At 45.5% G+C, this 16,055-nt stretch overlaps 1 protein-coding gene across 1 annotated transcript in view; it reads left to right on the top strand.

Annotated features, from left to right (window-relative positions):
- Window positions 1-16,055, top strand: part of LOC137342497 (adhesion G protein-coupled receptor B2-like) — a 697,882-nt gene that overhangs the window by 647,525 nt on the left and 34,302 nt on the right. The window contains exons 25-27 of the mRNA XM_068006399.1: window positions 1,484-1,655; window positions 11,071-11,166; window positions 14,032-14,071. Coding sequence (XP_067862500.1) covers window positions 1,484-1,655; window positions 11,071-11,166; window positions 14,032-14,071 — 308 coding nt within the window. The remainder of the gene's footprint in view (window positions 1-1,483; window positions 1,656-11,070; window positions 11,167-14,031; window positions 14,072-16,055) is intronic.

The raw sequence follows: 16,055 nt of genomic DNA, 5'->3' as shown, positions 1-16,055 counted from the left end.
TTATAGAAAGGATATTATTAAACTAGAAAGAGTGCAGAAAAGATTTACTAGGATGCTACCGGGACTTGATGGTTTGACTTATAGGGAGAGGTTAGACAGACTGGGACTTTTTTCCCTGGAGAGTAGGAGGTTAAGGGGTGATCTTATAGAAGTCTATAAAATAATGAGGGGCATAGATAAGGTCGATAGTCAAAATCTTTTCCCAAAGGTGGGGGAGTCTATAACGAGGGGGCATAGATTTAAGGTGAGAGGGGAGAGATACAAAAGGGTCCAGAGGGGCAATTTTTTCACTCAAAGGGTGGTGAGTGTCTGGAACGATCTGCCAGAGGCAGTAGTAGAGGCGGGTACAATTTTGTCTTTTAAAAAGCATTTGGACAGTTACATGGGTAAGATGGGTATAGAGGGATATGGGCCAAGTGCAGGCAATTGGGACTAGCTTAGTGGTATAAACTGGGCGACATGGACATGTTGGGCCGAAGGGCCTGTTTCCATGTTGTAACTTCTATGATTCTATGACTCTCAGGGACCCACTGCTAATATCGATACACTCTCAGGGACCCCCTGCTAATATCGATACACTCTCAGGGACCCCCTGCTAATATTGACACACTCTCAGGGACCCCCTGCTAATATCGATACACTCTCAGGGACCCCCTGCTAAAATCGGTATACCCTCAGGGACTTCTCAAGGCCCCCTGAAAATATTGATACAATCTCAGAGACCCTTGCAAATATTGACACGTTCTCAGGGACTCCCTGCTAATATCGTTACACTCTCAGGGAGCTCCTTCTAATATCAACACACTCTCAGGGACCCCCTGCTAATATCGACACACTCTCAGGGAGCTCCTTCTAATATCGACACACTCTTAGGGACCCCCTGCTAATATCGACAAACTCTCAGGGACGCCCTGCTTAGATCGATACCCACAGGAACACCTTCTGATAAGGACAAATGTTTACGGGACCCTTGGAAATAGCGACATATCCTTGGGGACTCCTGCTAATATTGACCCACTCGGGGACCCCTACAAATAGTGACATATCTCTGAGAGCACTTGGAAGTATGGACATACTCTTAATCAGTGGGTTGGGGGGGTGGGTTGCTGCTATTCCATTTTCTGAAAAACAGGATCAGCTAGCCAAAGGAAAATAATGTTATTGCAGAAAATGTTTTTTATTAACATATACAGTAACTGAACTAATGTACCAGTAGGTCAACAAATACAGAAATCTGATGACCTCAGTGGCCTCTTCGGATCACCTTGCAGAACACCTAGCCTCTGAAGACCCCTGTTTGAAAATCCCAGTTTGGTTTGCGGTTAGAATTAAGAGCTGAACATTACGTTTTAAAAAGAAGAAAAACTTTAGGCACAGAATTCGAATCAGACTCTTCTAAATTGTATGCTGGTGACTGTCCATGCAGTATATAATTGATCACACTTACCATTTTAAGTAAGGCTGCCGTTCTGTGTTTCTCTAGGGCCTCCCTGTGGAGCTCATGCGTTGTTCTCCCCTTGCTGGCACTGACCTGGATGTCAGCTGTTCTGGCGATGACTGACAGGCGATCGATTTTGTTTCAAATACTGTTTGCAGTTTTTGACTCCGTTCAAGGCTTTGTTATTATCACAGTCCACTGCTTCCTGAGGAGAGAGGTATGTGCAGTTCACAAGGTAAACTTCTGCTCTAAAAATCAACAGGACTCAGGGCCGACACCCACTCATCTTTACCAGAGAGTAACAATACAGTAACATTTTCTAAAAGCCTGCCTGGCAGTGGAGTACTTTGGTTCACCAGCATACAGTAGCTCATGATGGTGAATAGATACTTGCAGCTGAGATTGTTTTTCTCCTGCTGAGTGCCTGATCTCAGACGAGGCGTGGGTTAGGAGAGGGTCGGAGCTGGCCTGAAGGTCAGAGATATCCAGTACCATGGCCAAGTGGCCATTCTTCAAACTGGAAGGAGGTCAGTGACTGTAAACATGCTGCTCAACTACTGGGGAACTTCACAGTCAACCTCCATCCTTTCCTCACCTGGCATGTTTGCGCATGCCCTTCCAAGAGGAGTCAACGAACTGCAGTCAGCAGTGGGAACCCTGGCTGATTTTAGCCTCCCTAGCCCAGAGAAAGAAGGACAGAGGTCACCTGTAGTACCCCTTTCCAGCTCAGGTAACTCAACACAGAATGGGCACTGAAACAGAGACCTTCCTGCTCTGTACGACTGACTGAGTACACACTAGGTGGTGTATTTACCCACTGAGCCTGCAGGACATTTCTAATTGTAGCTTAACAGTGAAACAATGGCCTAAAAATTCGGGCATGTACATATCTGGGCACGCAGAGTGGGTGCAGGGATTAATCCCTGTGCCTGAATGGGGAGGCCTGAGGCACCCCCAATATTCCGTCTAGGGCCTCATTCCCATCAAGCCAGTAAGCTGCGGACAGGCAGCAGTAACAGGCAGCTCGCCGGTGAAGCTGGATTGAAGATCAGCCACAGCAATGCCAGCAGGGGCCCTCAGGTAAATGATGAAGGGGGCGATCGGGGAGGAGGCTGATCAGGTTGGGAGGCAATTGGGTCGGGAAGAAAGCGGTGGCCAGGGGAGATAACAGCAATGTTCGGGAGAGTGCCGTCCAGCAGCGGCCTGCGTTGTTTGAATGTGGGGTTGGGAGAACCACTCCTGCTCCACCCGGCTCCACATTCAGGTAAATATATTTTCAAAACATACCCTGTTGGTGGAGGCCTGTAGCAGCCCGTTTAAGGATCACCTGGTTGTCCGCATGTAGACCACGTTTTCCTGAGTGCAGCCGGTGCCGGTGTCTCAGGGCAAAACCAATCTTGCTGTGGATCCTCAAACAGGCCTTAGGCCCCTTATTTGCATTTACAAAGGGCCTAACACCTGTTTCAGGCGTGGGTAGTGCACACCGATTTTTTGACAATTACCAATATGGCGGACGGTGCGGCTGAATTTCTAGGCTAATAATTCATAGAAATCCCAATCATGGAAAATATACATTGAAATGCAGTACTTTCCGTCTTGGGAATACTGCTGGAGAGAGCTCCTTGGGGATGAAAGGAATCATGCAAACTTTTCCTTGTATTTGTGCGATTGCTGCCACTCCCTCCCCATCGCCCCCAATCCCCGGCCCCGCGATCCCAGATATGACCCCTGGACCATGGCCCTGACCCACTTACCCTAGGGCCACTGCTAGCGTCACAGCGGCCCGATCTTGCATTGCTATTCGGTGGTGAGCTCTGAGGCCGCGCCGACTCCATTATAATGAGGCCTGAGGCCCAATATCTGGGGAGCCTCAGACCTCAGCATTCAGACGCAGGGAAAGTACCCTCCCCCCACCACCTGCGCACTAAAATAGGCGGGTCTGAATTTCTGGCCCAATATCTTCATTGAAGATCAGCACGAAGCAATTTTTAAAAGTTAAGAAAAATTGAAGGATTGTTTAAAGAGCACTCAGTGGCTCAGCAGAGCGTAGGGAGAGAGGAGGCAGATTCATTGGTAGTCACACCCGGGCCTATATGGCTGGTTCAAGAGCACTTCATTGGAGGCCTCAACAATTTGCTCATAATTCAGGGAGACAAGAGGAAAAACAGGAGACAGTGTAGAGTTTATGGACCATCAAAGGAAAATACAAAAACCATTAAAACCGAACAATAGAAACTAGAAACAAAACCTGCCAAGAAAACAGAGAGATGCAGTATCAGCTCTACCTCTGGAGGTGGTGTAAAGAAGAGCTGTGAGACTGATGCCTGGTGTCAGAGGACTGAGTCATGAGGAAAGATTGGGGAAAATTGGGCTTTTCACCCTTGAATGGAAGGGTCTGTAAGGGGCGGATAAGATTGTAAAAGGTACAGAAAGTTAAAAGGATACAGGGACACAAGCTCAAACTGGTGAAAGGCAAATTTAATACAGATGTCTGGAAGTTCTTCTTCTCACATGCATGGTCAACACATGGAATAGCTCCCAGGTAGAGTAGTGGATGCTGTGATGGGAGACCTTGGGCTTTTCCGTAACAGATGAGCTCGAGCTAGAGTAAGCAAAACAGCCATTCTCATCCATATCCATCTTGTGACAGATGGGACTTTCGGGATGATATGCGCTTTACATCAATATACTGAGTTGGCAAAAAGGATTGCAGTAAAAGTATGGACATCACAATAGATTTAGCTTCAATTCATCATCATTGTCACTCCCACGTTTTGTCATTCCTTTTCTGCACTGACATCTGGCTAGAAGACACGCTCACATTTACTGCATCACAGAATTTAAATCAGATTAAGGTCCATAAGGAAAGCTGAGCTTATCCATTTATTTAAAAGGCAATGACCTGTTCCCCTTTTTGCAAAATGCCATTCCCACCTTTGCAGAAAGTTGGGCAGCTTGTTCCCATCAATGTTGCTCTGAAATTGACTGTGAAGAAAGGTAGCTCAGGGATGGCTGCACTCTGATTTTCACAGCCTTCCAATGGAAAAGTGCTAACAGCTGGGATCAGAGACCCACAGTGTAGAAAGATATGATTATCATAGAATCATAGAAAGGTTACAGCAATGAAGGAGGCTATTTGGCCCATCGAGTCCACGCCGGCTCTATGCAAGAGCAATCCAGGTAGTCCCACTCCGCCATCCTATCCCCGTAGCCCTGCAAATGTTTTCCTTTCAAGTTCCCTTTTGAAGGCCATGATTGAGTCTGCCTCCACCAGCCCATCAGGCAGTGCATTCCAGATCCTAACCACTCGCTGTGTAAAAAAGTTTTTCCTCACGTCGCCTTTGGTTCTTTTGCCATCACCTTAAATCCATGTCCTCTGGTTTTTGACCCTTCCGCCAATGGGAACAGTTTCTCTCTATCTACTCTGTCTAGACCCTTCATGATTTTGAATACCTCTATCAAATCTCCTCGCAACCTTTTCTGTTCCAAGGAGAACAACCCCAGCTTCTCCAGTCTATCCACGTAACTAAAGCCCCTCATCCCTGGAATCATTCTAGTAAATCTCTCTAAGGCATTCACATCTTTCCTACAGTGCGGTGCCCAGAACTGAACACAATACTCCAGTTGTGGCCAAACCAGTATTTTATAAAGGTTCTTCATGACTTACATTGTTTTGTACTCTATGCCTTTATTTATAAAGCCCAGGATACTGTATGCTTTTTTAACCGCTTTCAAAACCTGCCCTGCCACCTTCAACGATTTGTGCACGTACACCCCCAGATCTCTCTGTTCCTGTACCCACTTTACAGTTTTGCCCTCCAGTTTATATTGCCTCTCCTCGTTCTTTCTACCGAAGTGTATCACTTCTCGTTTTTCTGTGTTAAATTCCATCTGCCACGTATCCGCCCTTGCCACCAGCCTGTCTATATCCTCCTGATATCTATCACTATCCTCCTCGCTGTTTACTACCCTTCCAAGTTTTGTGCCATCTGCAAATTTTGAAAGTGTGCCCGGTACACACAAGTCCAAGTTATTAATATATATCAAGAAAAGCAGTGGTCCCAGCACCGACCCCTGGGGAACACCACTGTACACCTCCCTCCAGTCCGAAAAACAACTGTTCACCACTACTCTCTGTTTCCTGTCCCTTAGCCAATTTTGTATCCTTGTTGCTGCTGCCCCCTTTATTCCATGGGCCACAATCTTGATGATAAGCCTGCCATGCGGCACTTTATCAAACGCCTTTTGAAAGTCCATATTCATCACTTCAATTGCATTGCCCTCATCTACCCTCTCTGTTACCTCATCAAAAAACTCCAAGGTTAGTTAAACACGATTTGCCTTTAATAAATCCGTGCTGGCTTTCCCTAATCAATCCACACTTGTCCAAGTGACTGTTAATTCTGTCCCGGATTACCGTTTCTAAAAGTTTCCCCATCACTGAGGTCAAACTGACTGGCCTACATTTGCTGGGTTTATCCTTACACCCTTTATTGAACAAGGGTGTAACACTTGCAATTCTCCAGTCCTCTGGCACAACCCCGGAATCTACGGATGTTTGGAAGGTTATGGCCAGTGCCTCCGCAATTTCCACCCTTACTTCCCTCAGCAACCTAGGATGCATCCCATCCGGACTGGGTGACTTACCTACTTTAATACAGCTGGCCTTTCTTGTACCTCTTCTTTATCAGTTTTTAGCCCATCCAGTATCTCAACTATATCTTCCTTTACTGAGACTCTGGCAGCATCTTCGTCCTTGGTAAAGACAGATGCAAAGTACTCATTTAATACCTCGGCCATCCCCTCTGCCTCCATGAGTGGATCTCCTTTATGGTCCCTAATCGGCGTCATCCCTCCTCTTACTACCTGTTTACTGTTTACATGCCTGTAGAAGACTTTTGGATTCCCTTTTATGTTGGCCATCAGTCTATTCTCATACTCTCTCTTTGCCCCACTTATTTCCTTCTTCACTTCCGCTCCGAACCTTCTATATTTTGCCCGATTCTCACTTGTGTTATCAACCTGACATCTGTCATACGCCCCTTTTTTCTGTTTCCTCTTTCTCACTATCTCTTTTGTCATCCAGGGAGCTCTGGCTTTAGTTGCCCTACCTTTCTGCCTCGTGGGAATGTGCCTAGACTGTACCCGAACCATCTCCTCTTTAAAGACCGGCCACTGTTCAATTACAGTTTTGCCTGCAGTTTTGATTCCAATTTACCCAGGCCAGATCTGTTCTCATCCCATTGAAATTGGCCCTCCTCCAAATGAGTATTTTTACTTTAGAGTGGTCCATGGCCTTTTCCATAGCTATTCTAAACCTTATGATGCACTGATCGCTGCACCCTAAATGCTGCTGCACTCTGACTTGCTTCACTTGGCCTGCTTCATTCCCTAGAACTAAATCCAGCAATGCCTCCTTCCTCGTTGGGCTGGAAATGTACTGGTTAAGAAAGTTATCCTGAACACATTTCAAAAATTCCTCCCCCTCTTTGCCCCTTATATTATTATTGTTATCCCAGTCTATATTAGAATTATTGAAGTCCCCAGTTATCAGTACCCTACAGCTTTTGCACCTCTCTGTATTTTCCCTGCAAATTTGCTCCTCTATATCCTTCCCACTAGTCGATGGCCTATAGAATACACCTAGTAGTGTAATGGCACCTCATTTATTTCTTAACTCTAACCAAATAGATTCTGTCCTTGACCCCTCTAGGACATCCTCTCTTTCCAGTACTGCAGTATTCTCCTTAATCAATACTGCCAGCACCCCCCCCTTTCTTTCCTTCCCAATCTTTCCTGAACACCTTGTATCCAATATTTAGTACCCAATCCTGTCCTTTTTTGAGCCAGATCTCCGTTATCGCCACAACATCGTATTCCCATGTGGCTATTAGTTCCTGCAGCTCACCAACTTTGTTTACCATGCTTCATGCATTTACACACATGCACTGCAAACCAGTCTTAGACTTTCTTGTACTCTGTCTTAGGGAGATTCTGTCTTTATACCACACACCTTGTGCTGCACTGTTCCCCAGCATGAGATGAGAGTCACATTGTTTTTTCAATCATTAAACTACATCTGGTTTCTGTATCCAAGGAATTATTTTCTACAGTATTTCAAAGGTCTTATTGAATAGCAGTAACGTGCATGCTTACTACAACAGGGGATCTTGGACAGTATGCGTGACTCACTGGGAGTCTCGACCCTCATTTGGGTGCCCTCCACTCAATTCCATGTATACTCACGCACAGTTGCTTAAGTGTCAGTTTGGGAGCTAGTTTAACCCACTGTGCAGCCTTGTCCCTGTACCTGCAGGCCTGTTGCCCCTCACCAGCGTATCTCATTACCATTGCCATTCCATATAAACTCTTACTATCAGGAATTTGATGGCTGCTGCTGTTAGACTCTGGGATTGTTGGATTATACTGGGGAGTGGTGGTTCAATTTGGAGTGCTGTTTGCCTTTGTGGCCGAGTTGCTACCAGGAGGATGTTCGAGAAAGACAAGACTGTCCAGCCTGGCGGTTGTATTCCTTCCCACTCTGCTCCATTGCAATTTCCTGGCAGATCTACTCGTTACTAGCTATTGTGGGGGGCAGGGGAGGGGAGGGGAGGTGGGGGTGAGGAAAAATAAACCAATTAAAAAAAAAATCTAGATGAGCAGTACCAAATTCAGCCAGTTAGTAGTCATTGTCTGGTGTTTCCGATCAGATACTTTAAGAGCAGCGTTGACAGGAGTATAAGAGCAGGTTGTCCAGCTGCTTCATCCAGAGTCCGGGAGACATAATGGCCCAGAATTTGCTGGAGCGGGGTATCTCGCGGCATGTCCCGTTGGTTAGACTTTTTCCCTCACCCTTCAGTTCAAAAATGTTTTGCGCCGCAAATTGCTGGAAGTACGAGCTGATAACGGCAAGGGCAATGGGGCATCTGGGACTTTGGTGAACAACAAGACCAACAGTGTGTCTCCTTAACCAATGAGATTTAAGGAATCAGAAAAAAAGAGGAAGGACAGAGAAGGAAATAGAGTGAATTAGAGTCGAATTAGGTGCAGAAATAGAAATAAAGAGAGGGAAAGAAAGATTGGATTGAGAAAGAGGAAAAAAAGAGGCAGAACGGAAAAGTAAGAATTTTTTTTTAAATGTTAAATTTTAAGTTTTAAAAATCTTTAAGCACAGTTTACTGCCTGCAGGAATGAGACTTCACAGTTTGAGTTGTTGCCTTTCTGGGCCGGAGAGGTTGAGTGGCATTGCAGGAACATAAATCTCATAAGAACATAAGAAATAGGAGCAGGAGTAGGCCATACAGCCCCTCGAGCCTGCTCCGCCATTCAATAAGATCATGGCCGATCTTCTACCTCAACTCCACTTTCCCGCCCTATCCCCATATCCCTTGATTCCCTTAGTGTCCAAAAATCTATCGATCTTAATCTTGAATATACTCAACAACTGAGCATCCACAGCCCTCTGGGGTAGAGAATTTCAAAGATTCACAACCCTCTGAATGAGGAAATTTGAGACTATGACCCTTAGTTCTATACTTTCCAGCCAGGGGAAACCCTGTCAACCCTTCTAAGAATTTTATGTTTCAATGAGATCACCTTTCATCCTTCTAAACTCTAGAGAATGTAGCCCCATTCTACTCAATCTCCATCTCCTCCTCCACCTCCACCATCATGCTGCTGGCAGATGCAAATGCTTAATGAGCACATGGGAGATCATCCACTTGTAACCCTATCTGTTGAGTGCTGTTGTGCAGGACGTAACACCCTTGCTGGTGAGTACTGAAGGGACCCCCAGATTGATCCAGGCACCTGACGCGCATCTTGAGCATTCCAATGTCTTGTTCAGTGACAGACCTGGTGGTGATGTGACTGTCGTTGTACAGCTGCTGTGCCTCGTTGGTGGGGTTTCTCACAGTGTCATGAGCCATGTCTGCAGTGGGTATCCCATGTCTCCAAGGAGCCATCCCTTAAGTCTGCCCTGTGCGTGGAAGAGGGCCGGGATGTTGGACTTGTGCAAAATGAAGGGATCATGACAGCTGCCAGGGAATTTGGTACACACCTGCAGAAACCTCTTCCAGTGGTCGCAAACCAGCTACGCATTGATGGATTGATATCCCTTTTGGTTGATGAACCTGGCTCATGTGCAGGTCCTCAGATTGCTACTTGTGCGCAATCAGTTGCACCCTGTACCCCTGGGAAGCCAGCCAGAGAGTAGAAGCCACTGCCCTCTCAATCTGGCTGATGTCGTCATAGGGGAAGCTGATGTAATCAGATGTCCCAGCAAACAAGCCATCCATGACCTGTCATATATACTTACGTGCAGACGACTGAGAGATCCTGGTAATGTCACCGATGGCGCCCTGGAAGGATCCGGAGGTGAAGAAATTGAGGGCAATGGTGACTTTAACTGCGACAAGCAATCAGTGGCCACCAGACCCAGCCGGGAGCAGTTCTGGATGAAGGAGCGTGCAGATGTCTGCGAGCACCTGCCGACTCAAACTGAGCCTTCGTATGCATTGCTCCTCAGAGAGGTCCGGGAAGCTCAGCCTCTGTTTGTAGACCCTCTCACAAAGGTAGTGCCTCCTGTGACCTCTGCCCCTCCATTGGTCCCCTCTCTGCTCTTCTGTAGGTCCTTCTGTCTTGTGGACTCGCAGCTCCCAGAACTGTTCGCCTTGCCTTCCGCAGATGGTGATCTGCCTCCTCCTCAGATGTACTGTAGAATAAATCCATTGCGCCCCACTGTCCTGATGTTGTCAGTTTGAGGGGGGCCCAAAATGTAGGTAAATATATCTGAACACAAGAATTCTGAGTGTGAACAAAGAAATCTCAGTCTAAACACAAAGAACTCCCAGCCAAAGGTTTGTCCGAGAGAACTGATTGTCCCGCTGCAAAAACTCATCTTTTATTCTCGTATCAATCACTGGTTTAAAGGTCCAAATGAGGGCAGGTAGCAAGTCGTCTCCGGCCCATGGCGTCTTTCAGAGGCCACTGGAGAAAAGTTGAGGAGCAGTTAAAATAGCTTGTGTAGGTCAAAGCACAAAAATTTAACATCTTTTAATACTTTAAGTACCTCAGTTGGCCCTTTAAAAATTGTCCCACCGGCTTTAAATGCCGGCGGGACTTCCGGGTTTCAGAAGCATGCACGCGCCCAGATGCGTCTGGGTCAAACCCAGAAGTCGGCGGGTTGGACCCGAGATGCGGTCCCGCTCTGAAATCAGTGAATTTTCACTGCCCACCCGCCCCCAACCCACCTGTTCTTCGGGGTTAAAATGAACCCATACAGTCAGATCAAACGGGAGACACACAGAGGCTGACAGAAAGCAAGAGACACTTTCACTTACAGAGAAGGAAATAAAGGCAGACAGAAACAACTTGCATTTGGACAGCTTCTCATGTGGAAGAATATCTTGCTGTGGTTTGCAGTAGGTAGCAGAGGACACAGCAGATATTGGAAATATTAAGGAGGTAGGGAACCAAAAACAAGGTCACACGAAGCCAAAGACAAAAGCAGAGGCACAAAAACAGAGGAACAGAGATCTGCATCTTGCTGGTTATTATTGCTGCAGTCTGTTTGCCTTATCACTCTTTTATACAGATGTTTTACTAAATCTGCTTTTTATAAATCCTCGTAGATTCAGGATGTTGTAAAATGTCGAACAGGAAGCTGCAAAACTGAAGAGAATGAAAACTCACCTGATTCGTACAAAAATGGTCAAGTCCAGATTATGGTGAGTAAAGGACCAATTCACAGAGCAAAGCTAAAAAAAATGAGTAAAAACTTCCTCTCACCTGCCATGAGTGCACATGGTTAGGAGACATTTCTTTACTCAGAGGGACATTGGAGCCTGAAATGCTTTGCCACAGGGAGTGGTTGAGGCAGAGACCATTACATTTCTTAAGGGAAATTTGGATAAATATTTGAAGCAGAGAAAGATACAGGGCTATGAGGAGAAATCAGGATTAATATTGGATTGCTGTAGCAAAGAGCCAGCACAGACACAATGGGCCAAAAGGCCTCCTGTACTGTAAACTTCTCTTGTGCTGTAAGTCTCCCATGTGTTTCGGGGTTAGCTTCATTATAAACTGGGTAACTTTTATCTCCACCATAGCAGAGAGATTAATATTTAAGAGGAGAACAAGCTGTGTTGTTCATGGAAATGCTGCTATCAATGCTTGTCTCCTGAACATTCAGCTCCTGTGTAATACATGTAGCAGTATCACCTTTTGTCTGGGGGTGCATCTGTATTTGTATTGGTGACCATTGCTCGACAGGGAAATAATCTGCCAGTTTTAGAATACACATGGGGGAGTTTTAACCAGGAGTGGGATTTGGGTGGGAGGGGATGGGGTGAGCGCCAAACATTCCCGATATTGGCATCATGAGGCCCGGGCGATTTTAACTCAAAACAGGCGGAAAGTAGTATCAGGCCAGAGGGTGGGAGCGGAAGTTCAGCAGGCTGTCGGCAAGAGGGTAAGCCATGAGGAGGGATTTTCACGAGAGAAGGGAGGAAGCCCAACGCAAAGGCGGCTTAAACTTTCCGTGTAGGGCCTGGTGAAGCACTCCTGCTACTCCTGACCCCACAAGGAAAGTAAAATAAACTTACCTTAACTGGCCTCTTCTGGTCTCGGATCCTCTTCACTGTATTCAGCAACTTCCCCGCTCAGGCCAGAGTTAAAATTGCAGTCAGGGCCCTATGATGTCACTGGACTTGATCTGCATTTTTAAAGATGGGCTCACTGGCTTCAGGCAGGTGCCTTTGCTGCCTCAGCAGAGCAGATTAAAATTAGGATCGGCACAAAATTAGCAGGAAGTCAGCAGTAAATCGCCCGGGACAATTTAACTGCCCACCTGCTGGGTGGGTAAGGTGAAAATCAACCCTTAGTGTAACGGTAAAGGCAGTAAAAGTAGGAGCAGTATATTATGTTACTGGACTTGTAATCCAGAGATCTGGACTAACAATCCAGTGAATGTGAGTTCAAACTTGACCATGGCAATTTGAAAATTTGAATCCAGTTAAAAGAAAATTTGGAAATAAGAAGCTGATATCGGTAAAAGTGACCATGAAACTGTTGGATTGTCATAAAAACCCAACTGGTTCAATAATGCCCTTACCCTGTCTGTCCTATATATGACTCCAGTCCCACACCAACCTGGTTGACTCTTAACTGCCCTCTGAAGTGGCCTAGCAAGCCACTCAGTTGTATCAAATCACTACAAAGAATAACATCATCACTGGGTCAAAATCCTGGAACTCCGCAACTAACAGCATTGTCGGAGCACCTTCACTACACAGACTGCAGCAGTTCAAGAAAAAGACCCACCATCATCTGCTCAAAACAACTAGGGATAATAACATAAGAAATAGGAGCAGGAGTAGGCCATGCGACTCCTCGAGCCTGCTCCATCATTCAGTAAGATCATGACTGATCTTCTACCTCAGCTCCACTTTCCTGCCCTATCCCCATATCCCTTGATTCTCTTAGTGTCCAAAAATCTATCGATTTCAGTCTTGAATATACTCAACAACTGAGCATCTGCAGCCATCTGGGGTAGAGAATTCCAAAGATTCACAACCCTCTGAATGAAGAAATTTTTCCTCATCTTGGTCCTAAATGGCTGACCCCTTATCTTAAGACTTTGACCCCTAGTTCTAGACTCTCCAGCTAGGGAAAAAGCCTCTCAGCATCTCCCTGTCAAGCCCTCTAAGAATTTTATATGTTTCAATGAGATCACCTCTCATTCTCCTAAACTCCAGAGAATATAGGCCCATTCTACTCAATCTCTCCTCATAGGACAACCCTCTCATTCCAGGAATCAATCTAGTGAATCTTCGTTACACTCCATCTAAGGCAAGTATATCCTTCCTGATGTAAGGAGAGCAAAACTGTACACAGTACTCCAGATGTGGTCTCACCAGAGCCCTATATAATTGCAGCAAGACCTCCTTACTATTATATTCTAACCCCCTTGCAATAAAGGCTAACATACCATTTGCATTCCTAATAGCTTGCTGAATCTGCATGTTAACTTTCTGTGATTCGTATACAGGCTTTGTATCGATGGGCAATAAATGCCGTCCTGGCCAGCGATGCCCGCATCCTGAGAATGAATTTTTTAAAAGTATTATCAGGCTATAACACACAGTTTCTAATATAGCATCCTCTTAGTTATGATTACACGTGACTAAATCTGATGCCAAATGACAACACAAACACTCCACTGCTTTTGTCTTACTATAAAACTACTTCTGTCACGTTAGAATTTGTGCACTCCACTCACAGCTGGGATTATAGGTATTCATCACCAAGTGGGCCAGAGTTACAGCAGCACAACACAAGGCCTGATTGGGCCTTGTTCCACAATCAGATGTCAGTTCATGAACTTGAGAGCCACAGGGGAGGAGGCCAGAATTCTGAATCTCCCAATTATCGAGTGGACAGATTCGCACCGATTTCGCATGCAGCAGCTCAATGTCTCTTTTTACTTTTCTAGCAGCCAGGGAATGGATGCTTCAGAACAATCTGATTTCCTTCAGCTGAAAGGCTCTGTCTCTAATTTAATGTATTTTTTGTTTTCTGCTGCCTTTCTATAGACAGATTTTGAAAAGGACGTGGACCTGGCCTGCCAGTCAGGTAAGACGTGTTTCAGATCCTAGAGTGGCACAACTGCTGAATGCTCTCCCCACCATTAACCATTAATATTTTTGCCCTACTCTCTCTCCTTAACATTGTTCATCTCCACATCCTCAGGAAAACCATCAGGTGAGTATTAACATCAGTTTACCAAAACTGGGTTAACCTTGGCAATTAATTGTATCTACCTATCTATCCATCTTATATCATATTATTTTCTTTTGATTAATGTTAATGTAATAACAATGATACGCATCCACGCATTTCCTGTCTGTCATTTCATACTTCCTGTGTCAATAATTACAGGTAAATTTCTTTCTCACAAGCAAATTTTTCCCCACCGATTGGCTGATTAGCAATTTTTAAAATTTTTATAAAACACCCATTTTGAACACTGGCAAACACAAATCAAAACCTTAGTCTGTAATTAAAACTAACATTTATAACATTGCAAGCTCATGAAAAAGAAATTGGTTCTAAATAAAATCCTTCTTACTCATCTACTTACCTGTACAGTGTTCCAAATCTCTAGAAAATGGTTTCTCTATTAGTGCTACTCCTCACTCAGCATCCTGACTTTCATTTTCCTTCTATTTACACTCCTTCACTGTTGCCCCAGGTCCTTTCCTAATGGCCCAGATGCTTCACCCCCAAGCCAAGCTGTTTTCTACAATACCTCAATGCCTTGCCCTCCCAGTCCATTGCTTCTCCACAGCCTTGACTTCCTAGTACCTCCCTGATTCCATTGCCCCTGTCCTGACCTCAAGTACTTCCTGTCGCTGACCACTACTCTCTCCCATCTCGGCTGTAAACTCAGCCTGTCAGACTGTGCCAAGAGGCATCACAACTTGGTTCCTACCTCCCTCCTGATCCCAACACCAGGTCTGAGCCACCTATCATTTTGGGCACAAGCTGCCATCCCTTCCTCTCTTTGGCTCCAAGCCACCGTACACTTCTGTGCCCAGCCGCTAGAAGATATCCATCTCGAGGGAAATGATTCCATGTATTTCTCAGTCCTGTCAATACCTTTGTCAGCTTCCTTGTTTTTTCTTTAATAGAGATATTCAAACAGATACTCAGGTTAAAGAGTAATTGGCGTCCAAATTAGAGGCGTAGGCATAAGACTACAGTTAATCTGAACAACCCTTGCATTGAACTTTCTGAATCTAACACACAGCTGGAGATTTTGTATCTGATTTTATTTAAATGAGTACATTCAGAACCCAATAAGCACAAAAATCATTACCGTGTAGAGACTGGAAAGTATGGTAACAAATTAATCTGAAAAATCTTAGAATAACTATATATAATTGTAAAATACAATCAGTCATTAAATTGGAGGAACTAGCGTTTGCTGACGCAAGAGGGAAATAGATTAGCCCCGATTTTAACTGGGGCCGATGGGTATGAGGCCTGGGCCGTTTTAACTCCCGGGCCTCATTTAAATAAGTTAGGCCCGATCTCTGCCCGAACCCGACATCAATGACGTGGAGCCAGCGGGCGAGCGTCCCTGGCAAAGGTAAATCTGGGGGCGTGCGGGTCTGAGGCCATCGGGAAGCCTGCAGCAGGGGAGGTCCAAGGATTTCTTGTGGGGCCCAGAGAAGCACTCCTGCTCTTCCTGTCCCCCAAAGAAATCTCTAAAAATTAAACTGACGGCCCTCTTCAAGGTTTGCTGCTCCCCAGCACCAGGTTTTCCTTGCCAGCACCAGGCGCTAACCTCACTTGCCTGGGGCAAGGGCCTCACAGGCTGCCCAAAACGTGCCATTTACAATGGTGCTGGGCGTGGGTGCAGCGTGCATCTGGTGAATGCCATGCTGTCTGTATTTTAACTCCTTATGCCCCGTTCTTGTTGCTGTGTGGGTTAAAATCGGGGTTACACTTACACAGAGAAAGACATATTTTGTCAATGAGCAATGTCACAGATAATGTTCGGCTATCTGCAATATATTTAATTCTTGCACCTAAAATTATAGAATCATAGAAT

Source organism: Heptranchias perlo, chromosome 26 (genome assembly GCF_035084215.1).
Source record: "Heptranchias perlo isolate sHepPer1 chromosome 26, sHepPer1.hap1, whole genome shotgun sequence".
Lineage (NCBI taxonomy): Eukaryota > Metazoa > Chordata > Chondrichthyes > Hexanchiformes > Hexanchidae > Heptranchias > Heptranchias perlo.
Note: the sequence above shows the minus strand (reverse complement) of the source record. Positions and strands in the feature narration are given on the sequence as shown.